This window comes from Polistes dominula, unplaced genomic scaffold, assembly GCF_049000335.1.
Source record: "Polistes dominula isolate Pdom_NZ unplaced genomic scaffold, Pdom_raw_medaka scaffold_35, whole genome shotgun sequence".
NCBI classification, from domain to species: domain Eukaryota; kingdom Metazoa; phylum Arthropoda; class Insecta; order Hymenoptera; family Vespidae; genus Polistes; species Polistes dominula.
The window spans coordinates 841,064-859,190 of record NW_028300968.1 but is presented as its reverse complement, the minus strand read 5'-3'; the positions used below and the strand labels follow the sequence as shown (position 1 = coordinate 859,190).

Sequence of the window (18,127 nt, the reverse complement as noted above, 5' to 3'; positions counted from 1 at the left end):
ACTCGAAGTCATCACTGCGCAGGAACAATAAAATAATTACGTTAGAATAGATAAAATAATAAAATCTGTACGTTATAATATTGAATTTTCTTTATTAGAATTATAATTACCGTTGCACACATGATCAACATATATGAAGTCATATAAACAACTTTCTAATCAATGTTTTCTTTTAGAGAACAACAGCTCAGTCTATTAGTGCATTTCGAAGAGGAAGGTACTCCGAAAATATATTTCGTACTTTTAAATAATAACCGATACTTCTATCGATTATTTAACAATTATTTTAATATTCTAATACACCCTTCTTATATTACAGCTTAATTTAATACTCGAAGTCATCACTGCTCATGAACAATAAAATACTTATTTCAGAATAAATAAAATAATAAAATCTGTACGTTATAATATTGAATTTTCTTTATTAGAATTATAATTACCGTTGCACACATGATCAACATATATGAAGTCATATAAACAACTTTCTAATCAATGTTTTGTTTTAGATAACAATAGGTCAGTATAGAAGTGAATTTCGAAGAGGAAGGTACTCCGAAAATATATTTCGTACTTTTAAATAATAACCGATACTTCTATCGATTATTTAACAATTATTTTAATATTCTAATACACCCTTCTTATATTACAGCTTAATTTAATACTCGAAGTCATCACTGCTCATGAACAATAAAATACTTATTTCAGAATAAATAAAATAATAAAATCTGTACGTTATAATATTGAATTTTCTTTATTAGAATTATAATTACCGTTGCACACATGATCAACATATATGAAGTCATATAAACAACTTTCTAATCAATGTTTTGTTTTAGAGAACAACAGCTCAGTCTATTAGTGCATTTCGAAGAGGAAGGTACTCCGAAAATATATTCCGTACTTTTAAATAATAATCGATACTTCTATCGATTATTTAACAATTATTTCATTATTTTAATATACTTTAATTATTTTTCAGATTGTTTCAACGCATATACATTAATTTAAACGTTACATACCTATTAACATACTTTGAATAGAAAATAATTTTAATATGAATTTATTTTTTCAATTTATCAGATAACTGTCTTCAACTTGATTGCGTTCCTAGATCGGAAGGTAATATAATATACTCCAATTACTTACATTGCAAATAAAATTGTATTAATATTCATTAAAAATTTCTGTTTCAGAAGTGGTTTAATGGGTAGCGGGTAAATTTTTTGTTCGTAAAGGGTGGTACCATTTACAAATGAAGAATTTACTTCAGGGATGCGACCCTGCCCACGCGAGCCATGATTCTATCTTACTCCCAAGGATAGAATCATGTTCATTTGACTTTTAAGCTGGAGCAACCGTCTTTATTTCTTTTTTTCCTTTTTTTTCTTTTTCGGCTTTTTGATATGCATAGATACATATGCATTTAGCATGGGAAACTGAAGCTTCATTGTAAGGGAAAACATCTTCCGCTAATTGTTAGACGGACCCAAGGATTCTTTTCCGTAAGTTCGCAATAGTATACGGTGTTGGACTGAACATTTAGTGTAGGTTTCTCCTAAATTTAGAGTCAGTGGACTAGTCCAATCGGGGGGAAACCACTTAAAAAAAAAATCGTGAAAAGTTCCGCTTTAAAAGTTATACCCATCCTCCCTTTTCTCCTATCCCTTTTATGTTTTAACTCTTTTTTATCCCTTTCTTTTCTGTTGCAGACTGGACTATGTTAAGGAAACGACCACAGGTGGACCAAAGGAGGACCATAAAGAAACAAGAAGTGGACTTGGTAACGTAGGATAGTATAAAATAATTATTTGTATAAATAAAATGAAAATTTGTATCTTTATATAATTCTCTTTGTAGCATTGCACATGTGTGATCATTATTTTTAATGTATTTTCTTTATTTATAGATTCCATGGAACAACTCATAATTGTATACTCTTTTTAATTATTATACTTTATTTTATGTAGATTGAAAATTATGAATATATGTATATAGATTGTATTTCTATAAGTTGAAGTTATTCTAGGGTGTGTTAGCTTTAAGTATCATCGATGATTCTATTGAATTTCTTTTCAGATTACACTCCTTATTTATCATTTTGTATTTTTTGGTATTGAAATTTTTCTCTGGTATTTTCTATAATAATTTTAACGATTTTTCGGATGGTACTCTTATGGTGGGGCCTAAGAGTTAGGTTCATTCTTTTGAATTATATTCGGATGCGAGCATCTTCAGGATGCACATCCCTCGTGGGTCTTCAGAAGCGGTTACCTCCTCGTGGTTAGACCTGGGCAATGGATATTACTTTCCATGTAATGTTTAACATATTTTTATGTTTTACATTCCATTGCAAGTAAAATCCAGCCAAAGACCGCTTACCATAAACATTATAATTGTAATTAGTTTCTGTAATTTTCCAATGAACATATTTTTATTCCTTTCCTTGGCTCCTTCTATCCATTTCATCTCCAGAAACTAATTACCTTATAATGTTTTTTAATAACTTTTATAATGTTACAGGCATTACACCGATAAAACAAGAAATCTTTTATTGTAATATTTATTTTATTTAATTTCAGGATAAAATTATTTTTGCTATAATGCATATTTTATTTTTTAAAGCAGGTTTCTACTATCTCACAATTTAACATATATTAAATAGAAAACAATTTTGATATGTTATAAATTTATGTTTCTTTTTTCGATTAGAAATAAAATGTACACGTTATTCATATATTATTCTAACAATAATGAATAGAATAAAGAGAATGTAGTATCTTATAGCATAGAAAATCATGTGGAATAATCTTCGTGTGTGAATCGTGTATAAACGTTATTGTGAATATTTTTAAAACAATTATGCATCTGTGAAAGTATTTCAATTGTGAGGATTCTTTATCGATACAGATTTTGGGAATTTATTCTTTCATATGCTGCATTTCATATTAGACATTTTTCTATCGACAATTGTCTTCTATACGACATTGTTCTTTTGTGCAAAACGACAAAGATCTTTTAATGTCTACATTGTCTTTATTCTATTCATTATTTTTAGAATATTTATAAGTATTGTGTACATTTATTAGAAAAATAGAAATGATTTTTAATTTATTTAATAAATAAATTATCATATGTAGTTTGACCAGCGTGGTCATGAGGAAGGTCAGATTCTGTCCGTGTAAGAAGCCGTGATGACCCTTTTCTTGTTCAAAAAAATGAATTAGCCAATCACAGCCAAGCTTTCGTCCGAATTCTTCAGTTTCATGGCGTCATTCGTGGAGAACACATCGGAGTGTCATCGTCCCGTTAAGATCAGGTAATTAAAAGATATTTTGTAAGGTTTACACCTTCCTATTATAATATATAAAGGATGTAAGGATCAATTTTGATTTTTTTAGTATATTTTGACAATTTGTATGCTTTTATATCGTATTTTTAATCATTCGAAATTTTATTTTATTATAGGTGGAAAGAAGATCTACTGCGCATCATTTTCGCGCATGCAGTATTTTCGCGCCAGTCTTATGCGCCTGTTTTATGCACATCAATATGGCGAATCTTCCGAATTTTTTAATCCGGCATCTGTATACTTGTTGCAGCGGATCTTGTTATCCCGTTGATTTCAGGTAATTGTTTCAAATAATTTTCTAAATTATACTTTCCTATTATCAAATGATATTATATATCAAATGAAATGATATATAATGTTATATAATCAAATGCTATATAATAAATGTTATATACCAAATACTAAATGCAAGATTTGTATACGTGAGTTTTTTCATAATTTACTTTTTTTTTAGCTTTCTGAGCATGGGGAGAGTTGCAACACGAATTCACTAACCTTTTAATCTTGTGGCAACTTTTTTTATCTACTCCATATACGGCGAGGTGAGCATTACTTTTTTTTAAATATAAGCATATAGAAATACTACAGAAAGAGTGAGAGAGAAGGAGTGAGAGAGAGAGAGAGGAAGAATAAGAAAACAATACACTCGACATATAGGTTATTATAAATGTGTATTTTTATTTCCAGAAGTTTCTCGAGCCGAAGACAAAACGTAAACAGCCGATAATATAGGTATAATAGCCGAACGTTCGACACTCCCGAGATCTCCTCTACCAAGGTTACGTAGCAACGTATCTCGTATTCGTCTTCTATCCTTCGACGAGACAACATAAACGAAAAAGAGACGTATTAAATTATTTAATAATTTTATTTCTAACGTTATCGTTTTGATTTTAATAGTTTAAAAAGTTTTTCATTGCATAGAATGGTATAAAAACTGGTTTATTTTTTAAGTTACTCTTTATTGAGTTTGCTGATTATATTGAATATTTAATCAGAAATATTCAATGGTTTTAATGTGTGCCCTGCCTTCAGAAATGATTTACAGGAAATATTGTAATATGGTCTTTAGTATGTTTCAGCTTTTCAGACTTTTTATTTAATTTTATTTTATACATCGTCATCCTAAGGGTAGGATACCCATCCTGCAATCATCAACGAAGACTAAAAGTAAGTATATTTTACTATCAAACATTTCTATGATAATTTCAATTGATTTTTATTACAACAATAATATTAATTGTTCTTTTTCTTTTTCTGTTTCAGAAAATCATTGCAATCGAGCGCGTAGGCAATGAGGTTCTCGTGTGTTGCATCGTGTTAAAATAAAATATAAAAAAGTCGACAAGTAGATTCAGTGTTGATCGTCGCATATTAAAGTTTCGTTTTCTCGGTTAAGAAACTCGCAAGTTTCTTTTATTAAGTTTAAATGTGTGCTCATCGTCATCCTAAGGGTAGGAGACCCATCGTGCATTCATCACTGAAGATAGAAGGTAAATTAATTTTTATATTAAACATGTTCTCAATAATTATAGTAATTTTTATATAACAACGATTTATATTATTTTGTTTTTATTTGTGTTTCAGATCATCGTTGGAATGGTATTCATATTTTATTAATTAAATTCATTTAGAAATTCGTTTAACACTAGATTTGTTCACTATTGTTTTGTTCACTATTTACTTAAAATTTACAAACATTGTTTAAATGAAAAAGTGGGTAGAGGAGAGGAATTAATATTTATGCATATTTCATTACAGCATTAAAAATTAATATATATTTTTAAAAAATATTCTATTTTAAAATTAATTAAATTTAAATTTTATTAAATTACAATTAATTAAAATATTTCTGTTTTATATATATGTAACAAAAAAGTTTGAAATGAATCACATTTGCTCGGTCCATAAATCTAGTGTTAATTGAATTAATTACATTTAATGCAGTTTTATAGTCATTATTTGTGCATTGGCATCGTCATCCTAAGGATAAGAGATCTATTGTGCATTCATCAATAAAGATTTAAAGTGAGTATATTTTTGTATTAAATAATTCCTCCAAAATTTTAATGTTTTTCTGTAATAGTAATGATATTAATAGTATTGTTTTTTATTTCAGTTTCAGATTGCAACAGTGAGCGAAGCAATATGTGCAGTGTTTATGGTGGTATCATCAAACTGCGTGCAATGCAGTCTTTAAATTAGTTGTAGAATCAGTGATCGGGCGAGTAATAAGTTAAAATCAAACGCGAATTAGAGTCAGTGTTGTTCGTCGTATAATAAAATATCGGTTTCGCGATAAGGAACTCAACTATAGTTTCTTATTTTCGTTTATACCGCGTTTTTAGATTCACGCGAGGTGCATCACCATGGTGCAATAGAGCTGCATCTTCTTGAAATGCATTGTAAGTATTCATTTGTATTTACATTTTATTCAATTTTATTTTATATGATTTTGAATAATATTCCAGATAATTTATCGTTTTGTTCTATTTAATTTTACAGATATAACCATGGATTCTCTTCCTTTCAAAGATGTTGGATGAATTCCTCGATGGATCTTCGATGGATCTTCGATGGATCTTCTTCAATGGCAAATCGAGTATCGTCTTCCATCGTCAGACTGCAATACTTGCTACGAAGTAGGAGTGTTTTGGAGCCATCGCAGAACTTCTTAAATCGTGAGTTTTTATTTAAAATCCCTCCAGTGCTCAATCATGCCGAGGATGAAAGGTCCAAATCGGCACGAGTTACTGGTTGTAATTATTTAAATAAATTATTGACGAGCACATGAGTAATTCCTTTTTAGGAGTTACTCATGAAAATTGTATGTTTTATTGTATGTTTTATTATTAGTTCAGGATAGGTTTTCTTGTCTCATCGGTTAAATTCATTTAATTCATAATGCAATTAATAAATGCACTCTCTTTTTTATTACGTGTTAAAAGCATGTAATAAATGTCTTACATGCATTTCTTCGTACATAGTTTATCTAATCGAAATTAATTTTGATATATCAATACTTTGATATTTTAAATAAATGAGCAAGAAAACAAACTCATTCGCGACGGATAGACTTTGGCAGTTAAGTGGCGGCTCAAAGCCCAGTTCTTTAATTAGAACAGCCAACTTAATGAAAGGAGTCGTCCGAGGTTTGCAAAAAATATCCATCATTATTGTAGAGTCTTTTAATACATCCTTACCTCGAAACTATAATTGTTTCATATGGGGTAACTTTTTTTTTCATTCGCTTGTTTAAGTCATTATTCACCAAATGACTTGTAGAGTCCTTAGTCGCTTAGATGAATTTTTATACAAATGTATTTATGTGTTTATGTCTTAATCATATTTTTTAGATCAGGATTTTCAGCTTCTAATATACTAATCTCCCGTTTCTCCCCCCATACTTTCTGCGTTCTCATCTATGCGTGTGCCCAGGTGTTACACGTATGGGTGAGAAACAGTTAGCGTGGGTTTAGTTTTAGTTTTTTCCCCTATTGGCGGCTGTTATTGTGCTAGTGATTGCACGATGTACTTTACACCTGTGTGTGCGTATTAGGTAGTGTGTATTGTACATCGTTTCGCGATATTGTTTATTCATTTAATACATTATTAAATACTCAAAGCACTACTTCTACATATCACGTGTGATATGAAAAATACGTGTTTCTGTATTCTTAGATTTATTTTAAATATTTCTAATTTTTTTTTTTTTTTTTGATAATCTCGTTTGCATAGTAGAGTTACTGCATTTATTTGTGGAAACTTTGATATACTTGTATATAACTAGTATGCATATATATGCTAGTGTATACTTGTATTTTTGCTTTAGTTTTTTATGCAATAATCATTAGCCTTGGCAGTCGATTACAGCAAAATACGTACGTATACCCATTAGCATATAAGTTTAGAAAACGTGGTTGAACTAGGGTGTCGGAGGTGCCCCGGGGCATGCTCTCTAGTTTAGGCTTTTGCACCCTGGTGGTATGTGTGAGAACCGTGGAGTGAGTGGGTGGGTATGTATGGTTTTTCTTAAAATGGGTAAAAATATGGATAATAGGCAGGCAGGTAGCATACTTCTTTGAATGAATGTGAAAACTTTAATTTTAAGTAGGTAGGATCCAGGAAAGGCACATTAGACTTCTTGCTTCCACTCCGGAGTGGAAATTCCGCCTCCTGGTTTATACAGAATTGTTACAAAATTTGATCATCTCATTCTATATTATGCTTGATTTGTTAATTTATTTTGTAATTATTCTGTGATCTTTATTATGTATCATGATTCAAAGGTATTTGCAACCATTTGAAAGATTCATTTCTACTTCGATTTTATCTCGAACGAGATAGAGTCGAATCAAATTCGCAAATTCTTTGATGCATTTGATACTTAGTTTTAAGTATTTCAGGATTAGCACTACGCACTATCGCGATTTCGTTTTACAGCTAGAAATATAATTAATATAATTAAATATAACATATTAATGAAATGAAAGTATTGCAAGAAAATGCATTGCATTTATTATTGCACTTTTTATTTCAATTCCATTTTATTACTCGACGTTAAAAGTGCGAAGTGTTATTAGGTCATCGAGGGATATTATCTGCTTGGACATTCGAAAAATGTAAATTAATTTTTGAATAATTGAGAATTAGAATCATAACAAAGTACTAGCTCATTTGCAAAATTAGTATGAAAGATCTTATCTTGCTCGTACGTAGAAAATGTCCAAATGCAGTTTTCATGGAATGAAGAAAGAAGAGGCTTAATGCCGAAGAGGCCCCCACTTAATTGTGGCTCAAGAGGGCAACTACAGGCTATTGAGTTATTTTCAAGGGTTCAACAGCAAGTTCCAACCTGTAGAGAATGGCTTTCTAGTCATATTTTATTGTTTTATTTTTTTGCTCGTCATTAATTTATAGTTGTAAGTGGAGATGATGGACCATTCCATCTCCTTGGAACACCAAATTTGTGTCTATATCGTCAAAAAGGTGCACATGTGTTTAGTTAGTTCGAGTCAAAAATTTGAATATTTTCGTATTTTTTAAAATTTGAAAGCTTTAATAATGTTCGGTAAATAATACAGTAATTTCTCTTTTCTTTGTGTCTCGTCTTCAAAATTATCAACTGTGATCGTATTTTATTAAATTTGTAATCTTTTCTTTTCTTTATAATGCAGTTTTAAAATATTCTATAATAATTATAATAGATATTATTTTCTTTAGTAACTTAATATTTGTACTTTTACTTTTTTATTTTTTTTATTTTTTTCTAAATGTAAAATCACGCGTTTAAATTTAATTTTATTGCTACGGTAAATAGATATTTGATAAAAATAGATAAAGAATTCAATTGAAAAGTGCATCTACGAATTGGACGATTTATATGTTAGGCTACTTCATATCACTCGATTGAATGATTAATATAGTTTTCTTTTTGTTACAGGTGATCTTCGTTGGATTTAACAACAAACTTCTTTGCGATTTTCTTCTACTTGAGTTTTTATAATTGCAAATTTTTTAAATATATATGTATAATGGCATTTCTGAAGGCACACACACTTTTATTCACTAAAAATTAAATATAATTATTTAAAATTCTATTACAATATAATTATACTATATATATAGATGATATTTTAATTCGAAAGATAATTTTTTGTAAAATAGCCAATGCTTATTTATGTCGGTAAATTGGAAAATGAGTTTCTGTTATTACTCGTAACTATGCTTACTAGACTTAAATTTATTTAAGTAGTTATTAAAGTAATAAGAAACAGGTGATAGTACGTAAAAACATGTATTGTCGGAAGCTAATCAATTAGTGAGTTTTCTGTTATGTAATAAATGTACTTAGTTATGTTTTTTTTTTAGAAATACTAAAGAAATTGTGATAAAAACTAGGAGCTTATAGCAAGATAAGGAGGTTCATTCCAAGTTCAAAGATCAATGAAAAGCGATAAGTTTGTTATTAATAAATATAGATTGTTTAGTTTTACGTGACAAGTTATAAGTGCAGCAACTCGATTGTCGACGCTCTTTACATTCTCATGAGTTTTTCTAATTCGAATTTATTTTGAACGAAACAATTTAATTTATTTTAAAACAGAGTGTTTAATAATTCATGAAGCTATATTTTAATAACGTTAATCATCGACAGGTATCGTAAAATAATCTCTATTACATTTAGAAACGTCAATATTTTCGCAGAGTACAAAGGTATCGTTATTATATTTATACATGCAATTGTACGATCTGCATTAAAACAGAATAAGCGGCAGGTGTTTTTATTTTTTATTTTTTTAATTTTTAAATAAAATCTGGAATAATTCGATTGGCTAATAATATTACTCGACGAATACATCCTGTATAAGATATATAACTCAGCATAGTTTATATACAATCATCTTTTTCCTACAATACGTAGAAGAATCAACTAGACTAGAGAGAAAAGTTCAGTGGCGGCACAAAATGATGACGGACAGACGGACAAAGTATGAACTAACTAACTAACTAATGCAGGAAAGAGAGAGAGATAAAAAGAGGAAGATAAAGAGAGAGAGAGAGAGAGAGAGAGAGAACGAGAGAAAGGGAAGGGATAAGTTAGACAAAAAGGAAAAAGTAAAAGAAAAATAAGTGGTGGATAAGAGAGAGAGAGAGAGAGAGAGAGAGAGAGAGAGAATGAGTGAGAGAGAGAAAGAGAGTGAGAGGAGGTAGCAAGGAGGAGTATGGGGGAATGGGTAAAGAGGGGAATGGGTTAAGGGGGGAACGGGTGCCGGTACCGTCACGATAATACAGTGCTCTGTTCTGTTCTGTATTTTCTCTCCTTATTCTGTTCGTACTTCTTCTCATATTCTGTGCAACTTAAATTATTCCTGTTTATTCGTAGAAGTAATTAAAGAAGAAAGAGAATATACCGTAACGTAATAGAACGTAGAAACTAAGGAAAGTAGTAACAAGAAAGGTCTCATCGATAAGAAGAAGGAACGTGGAAAAAGATATGGCCTGTCTCAGGAAGCCACCGGTCACTACTCTGACCGTTTACCTCGTCTACCTTCTAGCACTCTTCGGTAAGCAAAGAAGACCCTATTGGCCTTCCCTGCTATACACAACCTGTCGCTTCCTACCTTACCACGCGATTATTTTCTTTTTCATTTTATCTTTTAACACACGTGTGCGCCCTCTCTCTTTCATTCACTTTTTCTCTTTCTCTCTTTCATTTACGTTTATATTGTGACAAGATAACTCCCATTGGTAGATACATTATCAAAATTGCATTCATCGTTGTATCCATTGATTAGAAATTAAAGGGAAGATAACACGTGCTTTTGTTAGAATATTAAATAATATTATTACAGTAGTGGTGTCTTTTTTTTTAAATCTTTTTTTAATAGAAGAAAATCAATAAATATTATCAATTTGAATTAGAGAAAGATAACTTAGCCAATGGCGTTGTAATAAATAGTAGAATGTTTGATTTGTGTCTTGTTCATTGGTCGAAATCTTTTTTACATATTATTTTAAATGTACCTCATTTGAATTCGAATGTAGGTTTCATTTACGTTTATAAAATAGTTCTACAAAAATTCATGCTTTTGTTTTTTTCTTTTTTGTCACTATTTTAAACTAATTTACATTAATATCACAATGCATATTTTACGTACTGACCTGTGTTCTCGAATTTTAATTACTTTTTTTTATCTTAGAAAAAAAGCAATACCGATGCTTGAATAATTTATATATATATATATATTATAAAGCATATTTTACATTAAATTATTTTGGTTTTCTATTTTTTTTTCTATTTACAGGTTCCTACTGTCAAATGGCACCAGGTAATTGATCAATTTTTTGTTTGTTACTACGGTGATATAAAAATATATATATTTAATAATATATTAAAATGAGATATTACATTAGAAATAATATGCAATATGTAAATATATTTCACATATTAATTAAAATATTATAATCGTAAGTATATTATAACGTACACACTTACGCAGAGTTTATTAGTAGTTCAGTTGATATTTAAAAATAATTTCCCGCCAGAATACAAATCCTGTTTGACGAGTCAACTTGTGGTTAGATGTTCAAACCAGTTCAATATCTTAAGATAAAATGTAAGATTATTCAGTTGCAGCCGATAAAACTGAGTATATCAGTCTGTTGACTTTTTGATCGAGTATCCTTCTATACACGCACAAAATTCATTTTCGAAATTGGTAGTAACTTTGACATTTTTCATAGTCTATATTTTGTATTTTATTTACCAAAAAAACAAAAATGTAGTAAATTCTATTTCATTTTAATAATCTAATAATATTTATAATACAGAGTGTAAAATAAAATCTGTTAATTTGTTACATTTGCAAGACACATTGTATTATTGATATGAACATATATAAATTTTTGAAAAAAATCAAGATAAAAAAAAAGGAAAGTTGAAAGAAAAATAATGCAACTGCAAATAGCAGGTGCATTATTGCACTAGAGAAAAAAATATTATCGTGAATATATAATCGACCATTTGTGAAATCATTCATCATTTTTCTATAACATTTTGTTTTAAATTTTATCTCGCCCAAAAAATATGGCTTGTTTCAGTTAAATGATAAATCGTCCTACATATACCGTGATATATGAACCCTTACATAGGTCAAAGAGATAATGTTCCTATCCGGAATCTTTAAAAAATGTTTGATACCAAGACACTTGATCGATTTACTTTTTACTTTTATAATAAATTATTTTAATAATCATTTTGTCTAACAAATGAATATTAAATGATAAATAATTGTATTAATTTATTCTAATTTTTATTTTGTGGAATTATAATCGATTTAAATCGTAAATGAACGTTAGTATAAACAATAATATTATTGTCTTCGGATAATCTCATATCTCGTATGCAAAAGAAAGTGTAAGCGTTTGAATTCCACAAGAATACGAATTTATTTACGTATTAGTAATTTATATACGTATATAGAAAGATAAAACATATATTTACTGTTGACACGTCTACTTCATTATTATTTTCATTGAATCTATTTAAAAATTATTTTCAATCTTTTTATCGTAACAGTAACAGCAATTGATAGAATTTCGTCACAACTTAACGGTGTATCCTGTGACTTGTTAGATATGTGTGCTCTCGTGCCAGAGTTACAAAGTCCCACCGATACACATAGTAGATATATACACAGATATATACACAAACACATAAAATTACTCTCACATGTTAGCTCATTCCAGCATTGACTCATGAAGCGGTTCTTCGACGGTGAATCTGGCAGACGACGCGTAAACTTGTAATCGGTTGCCTCGTGGCTCTTTCCTCGTAGCTTGTTCTTAAATCGAAAAATTCCGAAAAAAAGAAATTGTATAATAGGATCCGATTTAAAATTGTTAATCAAACAACTTTGAATTTAACGTATCTTTTTTTTCATATTATTCTTTTTGTTTTAATTCGTTCGGGGTTTTGTCTCAATATCGTAATAAAAAAGAAATAAAACAAGGAAACAATGTTTACAGTTAGATCGTAAAAGAAGATTTTGTTTACTTAGTGAGAACATAAAGGGAAAAGAAAAATGTATTGGAAATTATTGTGCATTGTAATTTTAGCGGTAGCTGGTGCCACCAAAGGTTGGGATGTCGGAAGTGGGCTCAAATACGAGCTAACGACAATAGTTTTGTTCAGAGAGGCTGGACCCTCCAAGTCTGCTGGTGACGTCGGCTTTCAATTAACTGCCGAGCTAGATGTAACCGCAGTTTGGAGGGATCCTAACGATCCAGAATCTCTTCTTTTAAATATTGAGGTAATTTTTAAATATTTGATTTCATTCAAAATGTATCTGATTCGTAGGGACATGCTTGTTATTTTCAAATTGATTCAATTTTAATATGATGCACATTATTTCAATAACGGTTAATGATATATAATATCATGTCTTTTGTGTGAGTGGAATTATAATTTTAAAATCCCGTTATTATGTCACATTGTGTTCCTTTTTTTTTAATTCTTTTTAATATTTTAAATTATGATTCTCATACATCCAATGAAAAGAATGTTATATATTAAATTATACAACGTTATTGTCTTCATATTTCATTGTTCTTTTTAATACGATGTTTTATTATCACGTTTCTATTGTTCTTTTGAAAAAAAATAATTTATATATTTTTTTATAACAAAAGTATTTTTTCTGTCTCTCACATAAATTTAACGTATGCACATACGTTTATTTTTAGCAATACAGTTTCACGTCGAGATCGTGCTAAAATCGATAACCTTTTACGTAAAAACATGTTAACTTTTGAAAAAGATTATCTTTAAAAATGTTTATATAATGAACTTATATAGAACGGTACGAATTGATAAATATATTTATTTTATTTTCTTTATTTTTTATTTTAAATAGATTTTATCACCACAACTGTTGATTAAATCGCGGAAAGCACCAGAACCGGAGGGTTTCGTAAAACATTCTTCCAAAGTGGATGAAATATCTCAAAAACCTGTCATCGTTTTATGGAAAAATGGTGAAATTCGAGCAATTTATCTGGACGAGTCAGAATCCATTTCATCGAAGAATTTAAAACGTGGACTTGCTAGTATTTTTCAATACAAAACTTTGGACGATGAGATTCGTCAAAAAGATGCTTCGGGTCTTTGTACCGTTTCTTACGTTTCTATGGGACCAAAAACTATATTGAAAACTAAATCTAATTGCAAGCACAGTTTAACGCCAAAGAAACAACATCCTGATTTTATTTTCGGTGTAAATCTTGTTAGTTCTCGCAAAGTTACTTATGAATTGTCATCAAATTTATTACCAACGAGTATTAAAGAGGAAGAAGAACACGAGTTGACTTTGGTTACCAGACCGGAATTAGGGAGTATTGTTACCTCGAAAAGATTATTAGTACAGATACCAAAAGATATCAAAGTTGATAAATTAGAAGCCAATTCCGTTAAACACGCGGTAGCTCTTTTACAACCCGGTTACAGAGAAACCAACATCGAATTGGAAATGGAACCATTTACTTGTCCAGATTCTCGATGTCCAATGGTAATTATATTAATTATAAAACGTTTTATTTAAATTCCTTGTATGTAAGATTAAAGACAACAAATAATTGATTTTAGCTTGAACAAACGGTGGAAGAAAATCGTGAGTCTCTCAATAATGCGGCATTGGGAACAACGAAATCCGCGTCAGCATTTTTGAAGCTGTTACCTCTAGTCAAACGAACGCCTTCTGATCAATTAGAAAAATTATTAAAAGTTCCACGTTATCGTCAATTAAAACCGCAACTTTTAGATCTTTACGGATCAGCGTCGACTCCGGCAGCACATCAGGCTGCTATGAAGATACTCAAGAAAGATGAGAAAGGGGATGATACTGAGAGGTATCTTTGGGCTTTGTCCATGTCACCAACTCCGGATGCTGACATAGCCAAAGATATTTTGAAAAGATCCGAGGATATTGTGCAAAATGATAAAGTTTCGGAAACGTTTGCGTTAACGGCGGCAGCAATTGCACGACATTATGGAAACCAAGCTGTGATAGAAAAGGCACGAGTTAGTTTAGAATTAGGTTTAGATACGTGTATATTAGAAGATTGTAAGATTAAATATCTGCGCGCTTTTAGAAATTTAAGAAGTAAAGAAACAATTCCGATATTGTTGAAATACGCCACAGAAGAGAATCGTGCTATCAGTGTTGTAGCTTGGCGTGCATTGACCTCTCTTCCCCGCGAATACATAACATCTGATGTTAAGGAAGCAGCATTTAAAACTCTTTATCAAATTGGTGGATCTAGAAAAGATAGCAGTGCTCGTACTCTTGCTTTGGATATTATTCTTGACAACGGACCGTCAAAGGATGAACTCGAAGAACTCGTTAAATTTTTAGCCAATACCGATGTGGCATATGAGATACGTAAATATTTGAATCAACGTTTTGAACAATTGTCGGAAAAAAATGAAACATTTGCGCGCAATTTAAAAGAGAATTTCAATAAACTTCAACAGAAAATAAATAATTATAACGTTTTAGCGCAAAAAGGTTTGAGTACGGCGTTTTCACGAAGTTTTTTGAAATCGGTGGGTAGCAATGGATCTCTCGTAACCGTACAAGAAATAAACGGTGGTTTATTGAAACGTGGTACAGTTAACGTAGTGTTAGAAACTAATGGTCAAGAGGAAACAATGTTTTCTCTTGGTCTTTTCGCTCGTGGACTCAGTAGTTTTGTTTCTTCCGGTCAAGATGAGAATACCGATGCGGATGAAGAAGCAACAGCTACAGCTGGTATGGAGATTGATTTATTAGGCGTTGGTATAAGACCTTTCGTATTCTTTTCCGGCCAAGGAGAATTAATGGGACACGTTTGGTCTGGAACAGCATCCGAAAGAACACCAGCTTACCAAGCGATTACGACACTTCATAGTCATAGCGAGTATCTACCACTTGCTGCTGGTTTTGTTACCGAAATGGATGTTCAAGGTGCCATGAGTTTCGATCTTGCCGGACAAATTCAACTAAGTCTTTGGTCGAGAAATGCTAATTCGTTGGTAGACATGAGTGCTGGTATCGTAATTCAAGGTGGTAGCAAATTACGATCGAATTTCGTTCAAAGTATGGCAGAATTTTCATTAACCATGGAACCAAAATTGGAACTTACGACTGACGTTGATTTTTCCGGTCAAGTTTCACTTTGCATGAGATTAAGTCAACCGGACACAATGATCAGACAACAAGTTTACAAAATTGAAAGGATACCTGGCAGTAGACACAGATTAAGAAAAACACGAAGAATAAAACTCTTTTCTCCTGGTAGATCGTACTTGCTTAACAAAAAGAACAACGAAATGTGCTCTAAAGTGTATAGTTAAAAAAAAAAAAAAAAAAAAGAAATTATATTTGAAAAATTAATCCAAGACTTTTAACATACATTGACGGTGTCATAGACTTAGGATATTTAATTTACACAAAGATTGAAGAGACTAAAAATAATGATCTGATAGTATGCGTGCGTATGTATGTATATCTTATTATTTTTATACTATTCACAGGAGCTCACTGAAGGATGCTATTTATAAGACGTAACATGTTTTTATTTGTATAGATAAGGTTTAAATATTTTATTAATATAAAGAATCTCTCTTTTTAAAGTTATATTACATACTTTTTATAACGTATAAACGATAATAATTATTATGTCTTTCATTTTTTAATTTGAATCGTATAAGAGAAATTAAATTTAAAAATTCAATTTACACGATCACCGACAACCACATTCCGCAACTACCATATCCTCGTATCCATACTGATAGGTTAAAGTACCAGTAGAATCGAGATAAAGTAAACTCGTGGGGGCCAATCTCGTTGGAACGCAGCATGCTCTGCCCACAGGTTTGTTACCATTAATACCTTCGGTTCCTTGAAGTGCACCATGAACGAGAGTTTGCACTATCGCGTGTTTCGTTGGACTTAGATGATCGCCGAACGGGTAATAACACTTCCCAGCACATTGATATGCTTCATATCCCGGGGGTGCAACAACCCATTTATCGTAAGCGATCAAAGAGAAATCAACGTAAAGCGGACGTTTTTTACAAGAATTTTTACGTCTAACGCGTCTAATTCCGTCATCATCCCAGCGTATATTTTCTTCCCGATCATCCTGATTCAAGGATGTAGAACGACGATATCTCTTCTTTCTTTTAGGTTTCCTATAACTCAATAATAAAATTGGACCGTCGTTTCTCGTTCTGTAAGATATTCTTCCGTGTACGTGAAGTCTCACGAGATTTCCGTTTCTTGTAGCAACCGCTGAAGTTACGTTGAAAGCTCTCCAAGTTTCATCTCTTCTTGACCTTGTAATTTTTTCACGTGCCTGTCTCGACATCATCTCATCCATGTTTCTTACTCTAAATATAGTACCTGCTGTACTAAGTAATTCCGCAGTTTCCAAAGTTTCCTGAGAATTAACGAAAGGTATAGAAAATTCGATGATCCTACCACCACCGGTGACAGGTGCCGAAATGTGAACAGGCTCGAGTGCCCTGACGACGTCATGTTCAGGACGTAAATGGTAAAGTCTAAGCATATATCTCGATACCGTTCCACGATATTTCTTACGATTTTTATCAGCAGTTCTTCCAACCGATGATGTAGAATTAAAGATACGAGATCGTGTGATCGGTAAAGCTGAAGAAGCCAAGTTGAGATCTAATCTTATCGACGCTGTCGCTCTTACGGTGGAACGCGGTGGCCACGAGAGGAATCCAGTTTTCCAAGCGCAGGAAATTGCGATTATTCCGATAATCAATAATGTCCAGGAACGAGGATAACACATGGTAATTTGTATACAAAGAAAAATATTATTCGAAATGAAATTTGTTCGGTTCTGATCGATCTAGTCTACCCGTTACGAATGAAATACTATAACGAAATGAGAGTTACACGTGTCCTTTGACCGAGGTCTGGTCTGCGATTTGGGAAGGGTCGTTTCTTCAAATAGCTACCAATGGTGTGTATGATGAAGAGGAGAAGAAGAGTGCCGATGGTAATTTCTTATCAACTGCAGACCACCTAACCACTCGACCGAGCATCAATGGTTCAAATCTACCCTGCCAACTGTTCAAAGAAAATCGAACTTGTTGAGAACCGGTTGGAGAGTAATAAGAGAGTATACAACTTTCCATCGTTGTTGTGTTGTATCGTGCCGTGTCGTTTACACATGCAACGGGGTTATTATAGTCGTCGTTACCGT

General features: G+C 31.3%; 2 protein-coding genes and 1 long non-coding RNA gene across 3 annotated transcripts; 2 read left to right on the top strand and 1 right to left on the bottom strand.

Annotated features, from left to right (window-relative positions):
- The first annotated feature begins 4,205 nt into the window (after positions 1-4,205).
- On the top strand, positions 4,206-6,746 carry LOC149032342 (uncharacterized). Its single transcript, XR_016176825.1, has 5 exons — positions 4,206-4,519; positions 4,616-4,842; positions 4,937-5,377; positions 5,469-5,754; positions 5,855-6,746. It is a non-coding gene; the product is annotated as an uncharacterized LOC149032342 (long non-coding RNA).
- Positions 6,747-9,150: 2,404 nt separating this feature from the next.
- On the top strand, positions 9,151-16,569 carry Mtp (microsomal triacylglycerol transfer protein). The gene is made up of 6 exons (XM_015331458.2): positions 9,151-9,506; positions 10,236-10,416; positions 11,158-11,181; positions 12,971-13,164; positions 13,768-14,418; positions 14,496-16,569. Exons 2-6 carry the CDS (start codon positions 10,347-10,349, stop codon positions 16,242-16,244), a joined length of 2,688 nt encoding a protein of 895 aa, XP_015186944.2. The 5' UTR covers positions 9,151-9,506; positions 10,236-10,346; the 3' UTR covers positions 16,245-16,569.
- Positions 16,241-18,000, bottom strand: LOC107071957 (uncharacterized). Its single transcript, XM_015331455.2, has one exon. It carries the CDS (start codon positions 17,708-17,710, stop codon positions 16,634-16,636), a length of 1,077 nt encoding a protein of 358 aa, XP_015186941.2. The 5' UTR covers positions 17,711-18,000; the 3' UTR covers positions 16,241-16,633.
- Between the last annotated feature and the right edge of the window lie 127 nt (positions 18,001-18,127).